General features: G+C 43.6%; 1 protein-coding gene across 1 annotated transcript in view; it reads right to left on the reverse strand.

The window, feature by feature from the left end:
* Positions 1-6: 6 nt before the first annotated feature.
* The window catches only part of PEG10 (paternally expressed 10), a 10,649-nt gene continuing 1,667 nt past the window's right edge, over positions 7-8,988 (reverse strand). The window contains 2 exon segments of the mRNA XM_077765385.1: positions 7-3,304; positions 3,307-4,478. Coding sequence (XP_077621511.1) covers positions 2,133-3,304; positions 3,307-4,478 — 2,344 coding nt within the window. The 3' untranslated portion in view covers positions 7-2,132.

The raw sequence follows: 8,988 nt of genomic DNA on the forward strand, positions 1-8,988 counted from the left end.
CGCGCGAACGTTTTTGGAATTAAATAGCCAAATTAGGTATCTCCTCCAAATTTGTAGATCTTTTTGTGTGATTTGTTAAAGGCCCAATTGATAAAATTGAAGTTATATAGGATGTTAAAATAGCAGATTAAAGGTGAACGGGATAAACTATTCTACAAATACTCCAGTTCTGAGGAGCCTCTCATTCACAGTGTTGTAAGAGAAGTTCACAGTAACAAAATACTTTATACTATGTTAACTTATCAATTTTAATTAGTTTAACGGTAAGAATTGGATAGAATTTTGTAATTCAATGGAAATAACTTCTGAAAGCAGTCACCACTTTAAAACACTGTTAAAAGACACCACTAACCTACAGCTAAAACTTTTAAGTATTTAAGCATGCAAAGATAAGGGGAGGGGGTGATAATGAATGTATGAAAGATGATGTTGATGAAAAATGAAACTTCACCGTTGGACTCCTCTTCATGATAAACAATTTGAAATATATACCATGCGGTCTACTGCTCACACTGTGTTTTGGCAATTGGACGTTGTGTATTGAAACACATGCCCCTCGGAGCCTGCCTCTTTCTCCTTCGTGCATGGCAACAAAATGCAGTCTCAGCAACCAGGCAGGAAAGATGACACAAATCCTGCAGCAGGGTTAATGGCAGTAGTAAAGAATTAAACAGAAAGAGAGAGGTTAGACAAACAGTTCAAGGTAGTAGCAAAAGACCAGGCTAAAGAAGTCAGGCAGTCCCAGGTTAGCACAAAGCATCCAGGAGACTAGACGTCATCACTGGATTAAAGACAACGCTTGTGTTGTCTGTTGCTTTGAGTCATTTGAGTTGCTTCGAGGCCTTTCATTCCTTGGCAGTTTATTATCTTCTCCATCCCCTAGAGGGGACCGCTTTCCGTCCTGTGAACTTTTGATCCTGTCAAAGTGGTTACCCATCAGGTCACCCTCCGGATTTAAGCTCAAAAAGAAGTCTGTATCTTCCAAGACCACGTCCAGTGCCTCAATCCTTCTTCAAAGATATCTCTCGCAGGCATAGGAGTGTGGGTCTGGGTGCTAAATTCACGTCCCCTCTCTAAGCATCCTAATGCTATAGTCTAGTGAGGGGACTGCTGATGAAATGCCCAGATGCAAATGGAGGCAAACACATGGAGAGATGCTTCCAAGACCTCAGGTGATGTTCTTTCAGCCTTAACTTAACAACGCTCATGAAATTTCTTCTGATGGACCAGGACAAGTTGGTAACATTAACTCAGTCTCTTAAGAGGCGGGTATGGGTTAGGAGTCCTTTTGATTTGCTACTCGTTAACCCTCATGCATGACTGAAACGTAGTCACCAACAGTCTCTAATTACCAGGTTTAACATTTCGTGGAAGCCATTACTGGCATGATGATGGTAAGGTGTTGTGAGAAAGCCACAGTCCTTGGGTACATGTGATTTGCACCAGGGTGTGAAGGCACACTCTCAACATGCAAGAGTCCCTTCTAAGAGAGCACTTCCTTCTGAGGCCTGAGGTGTTTCTGTTGCAGGGGTTTTCCTGCTCCTGGGAGAACCGGTCGAGATGCTGCTCCTTGAGAATTAACGGAACCATGAATGTGGAGTTTGAAGACGGTGAAGTTTCTAAGGGTGCAGCAAAAAGATCACGGAAGCCATTTTACACTGCACCAACAATTCTGGCTTCCTTAATAAGGCGTCGGTCCTCCGATGATGTAAAGAGAGTACCGAAACTGCAAGAAAAGTCATGTCCTCCTCCTCCTCCTCTGTATCTCCCCCTCCTTTGAGAAATCAGCATTTCCTGTGTTTGCATCAGCTTCTCTGTTAATGTTAAAGGTGGAATCTGGCAGCCTATTAATTCAGACGGTGACAGAGCTTTCAACGAATTTTAGTTAAATTGGCAGTTAAGGTGGAAAACTGGGAGATAATTTGTTGGTAAATACTCTGTCCCTCTTTTGGTGCTTTTCAGGATGTGTGCCAGTCCAGGGTGGCCCTGACCTTTCTGTAGCCGTTTCAGAGAGGACTATGCCTCAAGTCTGGCCTGAAGATGCAGTAGCCCAATTTAGCACACAGTCATTGATTGAGAAGCTGCACAGGAGTAAATCTGGGGGCAGAGACCTTGAAGGACACGACAAGTGTTTACATGGTGCTGTAAGACGGCGGCGGCGGAGGCGGCGGAGGAGGTGGTGGCGGCTGCGGCGGCGGATACTGGGGTACCGGCGGCTGGCGGTACCAATGCGGATTCCAGGTAATCATCACGGGGACATAGAGCGATCGCCCATGTCCATCTCGCCCCACTGGGTACCAGGCGAATCCTACTGGGTAGGTCGGGTACGTGGCATATGTGGGGTATGTTTGGTAGCCAGGTATTTGAGGTACGTATTCAGTATACGTTGCCAGGTGAGCCTGGTCATCCAAGTTTGGAATAGAGAGTCGAGGATACTGATTCTGAATGGTGAAGTTGTTGGGAGCTCGGCAGTCGTAGGAAACTTGCAGTTTCCACCCCCTTTTCACCTGGAGAACTTGGGCTCCATTGGGGGCGATTGTTGGGGTAATCAGCCCATCTTTCACGTTTCTGGCCACGAAATCTCGCAGAGCTGCCATTTCAGGCTCGGACAGGGAGTACACGTGTCCGCTGGGAATACTGTGTGCTCCAGGAATCATTTCTATGGTGGGGTCAACCAGACGGTGATCTGGGTAGACGTTTTCATCCACTGGAGTGTACACGTTCTGGACATAGTAGTACCTCACTGGTTGGTAAACTCTGTATCCATCCACCGGGTAGTAGAAGGACGGCTGTGCTGGTGGGGGGAGCGACGGTGGGATGGGAGAGTACATCCGGCAGTGGTATCGGCAATACTCAGAATCAAAGACGATAGATCGGGTGCTCCACGTGATGTTGGGGTCGTGGGTGCTCAGCCAGCGCACCCCGAGGACGACGGGGAAGAACGGAGACTGAGTCACATCGAAGGACAGCACCTCGCGGTGATCTCCCAGGTCGACGATCAGGTCATGTGTTTCGTGGACGACGGGGCCCGATGCTATGGGACGTCCGTCAATTGCTTCTACAAGTATCGGCCAGTCCTTGACTCTCAGAGGAATTCCATTTTGGGCAACGTACTCGTGATCTATGAAGTTGCCAGAAGCACCAGAATCGATCATGGCTCGGACGAACAGGGTGTGTCTGCCCGGGAGATGAATCTGGAGCATCACTTGCAAGTGTGGAGATGAAGCATCATCTTGTGGGGACCTTATTAATTCTGGCCCGGTCGCTGAAGGTCCCTCTACAGCGGGGCCGGGGAGTTTCCCGCCGGCGAAGCCTTTGAGGCCTTGGCAGGACAGTTGTCGGCGTAGTGACCTCCATTCCCACAGTAGAGGCACAGGTTCAGCTTTCTGCGTCGTTCTTTTTCTTCCTGGGTCAGGCGCATGCGGGCACCTCCCACAGGCTCGGTGGGATCTACCTGGTGGTGGTTGGTGATGTGCGGCAGCATGAGGGCGCGCGGCGGGGAGCGTGGCTTGCGCGCCGCGNACTGGCCTATCAGTGCGGACAGCGACTTGGCCACTTCAAGGCGTGACAGCTCCGCCTGGATGTGGTCGCTGAGGCCCTCGTGGTACTGGTCAATCAGGGCGGGCTCGTTCCAATCCAGGTCCTGGGCAATCATCTGGAAGGCGTTGGAGTAGTCGATGACGGACCCCATGCCTTGGCGCAGACGTCTGATCTTGCGTTTGGCAGCCTCCCGCCTCTGAGGGTCTTCAAAGACGTGCTTCATCTCGGTCATGAAGGCTGGGTAGTTGTGCATCAGGTAGTGGGATCGCTCCAGCTTCGCGGAGGCCCAGCGGGCGGCACGGCCGGTCATCATGCTGGTCACAAAGCAGACGCGGACGCGATCGACTGAGAAATCTCGGGTGCTCTTTTCCATGAAGAGCTGGCACTGGGCCATGAAAGGAACCAGCATGTCTGGGTTGCCGTCAAACTTCTCGGGAAGGTCATCTGGGCACTCTTCCTCTACGGGAGTGGGCGGGGCAGCTGCAGCCGCAGCACCTCGGAGCTCGAGGTCGTCCTCCTCATCCTGAGGGGCGGGCTCCACTTGCTCCCGGAGGGAGGTGTTCTCCTCTGTGAGTTTCTGCACCTGGTTCTGCAGGTTGTTGTTTTCCTCCGACTGCTTCATGACCTTCTCTCTGAGGTTGTTGATCTCTTCAGAGAGATCGTCGCGCCTTCGTTCGGCCAGGTTGGGGATGTACTGGCCTCTTTGGCCGCTGCGCGAGGAGGAAGAAGAAGAAGAGGAGGAGGAGCAAGAGGAAGAGGAGGAGGAAGGGCCGTTGGGGGGAGGAGGAGGAGGAGGAGGTGGGCAGTCGGGCCCCAGGGTGAGAGCTGGAGTGGGAGGAGACCTCCCAGGTGTAGCCTCGCTCCTGTGGGGATGGAGGCCTGGATCCTGGCCTCCTCTTCCACCCTTTCTTCTTTTTGTTTTCAAAAGCTTTTTGTTTCTGTAAAGGAAGATAAAAGCACAAATTTAATTTATACATTCAAAGCAGCACATTACAAAAAAGATTTTAAGGTGTCCACCAAAATACTTTAAATACATGAGTACTTAAAGTATTCCCCCCAAAATACTTTAAATACATGAGTATTTAAAGTATTCCGCCCAAAATACTTTAAATACATGAGTATTTAAAGTATCTCTTTGCTCTAGTTGTTTACATCAATAATTAATAAAGAAATGCAAGCCCTCCAAAGGGGAGAAAGAAATTAATCAATTAAACAATAAGTTAAACAATGCATAACAAAAAGCACCCAACTTTTTAAAAGTCCAAATGACCTTTTCCTCCTCAAATGTCACCTGTTCGTTATGATTCAACAACACATAACTATATCAACAACAAGTTTACCTTCACGGACTATAAAAGAACAAGGAGACATTGTAAACAAATAACTTTATATCAAGAGAGCACAGTGGAAAACTTTCAAGTCAAAGATGGACCCCGAATAAAACCACAAAGTAAAGTCAAAATGATAAATGTTATTAGACAAGTTATTCCAGCCAAAAAAAAAAGTGGGGGATAAAAATCATAACACCTGTATTCATCAACCCTGGGGGTACGGGGCACTTTGGCCAACTGTCATAACCCTGGTCTACCTCCTTGCAGAAGGTAACTGATTATCAAAACAAACAACAACAACTGCCACAAAACCCACAGGATTATCTAAATTCCTTTCTGACCACAATTTGACTTCCCAAAGAGAATTTCCTATGGGACAGAAGTGGCACTGAGCAGCAACATGTGTATATCAGTTTCCCTCCTTATGCAATCAACAAGTATTAATTAATGCTCCTAAGGAGGAGCTGAGCTATCAAATGAGACGCTCAAAGAAGTCCAAGGATAGTATACCTCAAACTTACAATATAGATTTAATTAAATAATGCAGGTAAGGCACAGTGTGAATACTTAATAACTGTTAGCTAATATCAATAAAGTTATTAATAAGAAAACAGAAAGTTAATTTTCTAGGCATGCATTTCCCACCTAAAGACATTATTATTTTTGTATACATTGTAGGTTGAACAAATCCAGGGTCTCTCATTTGACTTTTAGGTCACCAGTCTGCAATTTCTGGTTTTTAAACAAAATTTGTCAGCACAGCTCTATGTAGAAGTTTGTAATTTAGAGGAATATAGGGCTGCACTCCTAGATGGTGCGTGGAGGTATAGGGCATGGGGGGTGGGGGGGGGAGTTGGAGGATTAAAGGTCCTAATTATGGGTATGGTTGACAATAAATCACACATACAATGAATGATCCTACAGTTACAGTGCCTATGTATTTCCTAAAAATAGGGCTAAGTGCATTTAGAGTAATTTTTAAAAACTTCTTAATGATTTTAAAAAGATCATTAAGTTCTCATATTTGGAAAACTTTAGGAAAGTGCTCAAAAGTTTAAAAATATAATATATGAAGCAGGCAGACTGCCCATTCACTACAATTTTAACTTGGCAGTCCTGGCCACCTGTTTCTCTGACTCATCAAGGCAAAATGGACACTAAATTAATCATATTATTTACAACCCACAAAGATAAACATATGTTATTCAAAGAAGTTAGGTGAAAAATAGCTAACATTTCAGTCAATAGGGCAGAAGAAAAAAAAGCTGGTGGTAATCAAACATGATGACTGTACACTTCAGCCTTGACCCTGGGTGTAGAGAAATACCCTGCCTTCTCCTTCCCTAAGACCCCTCATAACACTTAGACCCCTCCCCTGCCCTTCCCCTCCCTACTCCAAGGAATGGCTATATAGCAGGCAGAATCATTTTTTTCCCCCAAGCAGAATCTTTAAGGGACAGAATTACCATGGCTTTTTAATAGTTTTAATTGACATTTAAGATAAAATATTTTAAATACTCTAAAGTTTTAGGAAAAAATAGAAGATGCAATTAACACATCATAATCTGCGACACTGTTTCATTTCCAACTCCTTGGAAATAATTGTTTTGGTGACACTCAGCATATAAGGTCACAAAATAGTGGACTTTTTATTTAAAAATTAAAGAGTTTTAATGTCCCATTAAAGAACAACTAATAAGCACAAGTCACATGACTTGGGTGCCACTTCTGTCATCTAGACAATACTTTCAAAACTTAAAGAAAGGCATTCAGAACATGGCCCAGCCGCTGCCTGACCTAGGTCAGGAAGGTTAACACGCTACATGTCAATCACAGTCACTGAAATGAGCTTTATTGAGGCCCACATCTGGTTTTAACACCTGCAAAATACAATAATAGGACAGATATAACAACTCGTTCAGAAATCAGCAAACAATCATTGTATTGTTTAGGGAATCAGAAGATACAATAAGGTTTAAAATTCAAATGCTTTTGGTAGACAGGAAGGTACCAAAAAGTGAAAAGGAACTGAAGTTAACACAGTAAGGAGGGGGCTGTCACTGTAATTTGGGGATGCATCCCCCCCCAAAGACATTCAATCTCTAAGAAATTTTTATTTCAGTGCTGGTCAAATTAAGGGTCTTATTTGGCCTGCAAGGTCACCAGTTTGAGACCCCTGACCTTTACCAAGATCAGGTTTCAGGTTTTAGATTTTGGGGTGGGGTTCTAAATCTTAAAGGAGGTGACTGCCCAGAGAAGAGTGATTTCAACTTTAAAAGTGATAGGATCGTGGGCAGGCAGGTTAACCTTGGTGTAAATAAAGTTTAAAATATTTAAATAGCAACTAGAGCACCAGTTAACATAGGAAACAGGAGCATTGTGACTTGATTTGAATTACAGAACTATGGCTCCTTAACCCCTCCCCCCTCCCTTACTAGGGACTGTACTGGGGAGTTGGGGTCAGGTTTTAGGAATACCTGAAAGGATATACAGCATAAAGCCAAGCCACGTGAGACAGAGTCACCTTTACAATGAAGAAGTATTCAGTGCTAGTCTATATAGAAATTAAATACATTTGATTCATCTTTGACTATTCAGGATGACTTCTAAAAACTTCTGTTCCCCAAACACATCAAAGAATAATAGCAGCCAAAAACTGTCACACATTAAACATCTCATTAGAAAATGACACTTCAGTAATCAACTCTTAATTGCTTTACATTTTCAAAACTTCCAATTTCTTTTTTAGTACTATGTGTACTATTTGTTAAATGCAAATTATATTAATATGTACATTTTTACCATTATCTTGAACTTTAAAAAAATGCAGATACAGAATCTCNGCTGTAATTATAAGTATAAATAAGTATCAAGATAAATAAGTTTTCAAAGTTCTTCATTTAGTTAGAAATATAAACATGGTATATCTGACTAAAAGTAAGGCATAAATTGGTTTAATAAAAACAGTTTAATGATGCCAGCTGAAATGCTCAAATCTGTATATTGTAACATTATACAAATCCCTAAAATTTTACAAATTTTAAATGACAATTATGTAAGTAATCCAGTCACCCCAAATTTAATAATTAGCTTTGCTTTTAGTTTTAAAAAAGCAATTTCTTATGAATACTTTAAATTAAAATGTCTTTTATTATAATTACAGCTTACATTATTGGAGTTTAAAGTATATATATACATACACACACTTCTTTTTTTTAAGATCCTATTAAGTGTGAGAAATAAGGCTAGCAATGCCTTGGACAATCCAGTACAGCAAAGCACCACTGAAAAGAAACAAGAAAAACACCTGCAGACACCCAAGAAGGCACTGAATAAACCAATTTACTCTGGTCATTTAACACATACTTAATGAATGCCTACCATGTGCCAGGCACAGTTAATAAATATGTAGGCAAGTTAGCCAGCGCTAATCCCCTAAGGTTCCAAGAAAAAAAAAACCAGCTCCACAGGCATACAGATAAACACCTCATCCTTGCTCCAACGCCAACAAAGCCAAAAAGCCACTAAACTCTTAGGAAACACACTTTAAATGGTTTCTTATTTTGTATCCACCAAAGAAACCTATTCCAGTAAGCCACCATAAATGTCCATTAGTGTCTCAAAAAACCTTAAAAGTATTTAAAACAATTTGTTTTTCATTTGTAGTAAAAACATATAGCTGGATTGCCCTTAGAGGCACCAGCCATGTACGCTCAGAAGCACCTTTCATAATCCACTGTCAAGTTTAAATTGTGGATTATGTTATTTAACATACACAAAGCATTGATAAAAAGCGCTTGTAAATTCCAGATGTAATTATCATTGTTGCTAATTATTCTTATTTATTGTTCTTATATTTATTAGACATTGCTGTATAAAAAGCAAAAGCGGCGCCACACAGAAACTGCAAAAGGGAGGGGCCGTACAGCCAGGCTCAGGCAGTGGAGGCAGTGAAGGCGCGCAGGCGCAGAGGTGGGCCTGTTGGGAGGGGCTGGAGACTCACACTGCGCAGGCGCAAGCGGGCTCTGGGGGAGGCGGGGCCGTAGGGCCCCTCAGAAGAGGCTGGTTGAGGGAGGGGTCAAGCTTTGGAGAGGCGGGGCCTGAGCAAGCCACCTCA

The sequence above is a fragment of the Crocuta crocuta genome, unplaced genomic scaffold, assembly GCF_008692635.1.
Source record: "Crocuta crocuta isolate KB4526 unplaced genomic scaffold, BGI_CrCroc_1.0 scaffold14, whole genome shotgun sequence".
NCBI classification, from domain to species: Eukaryota; Metazoa; Chordata; class Mammalia; order Carnivora; family Hyaenidae; genus Crocuta; species Crocuta crocuta.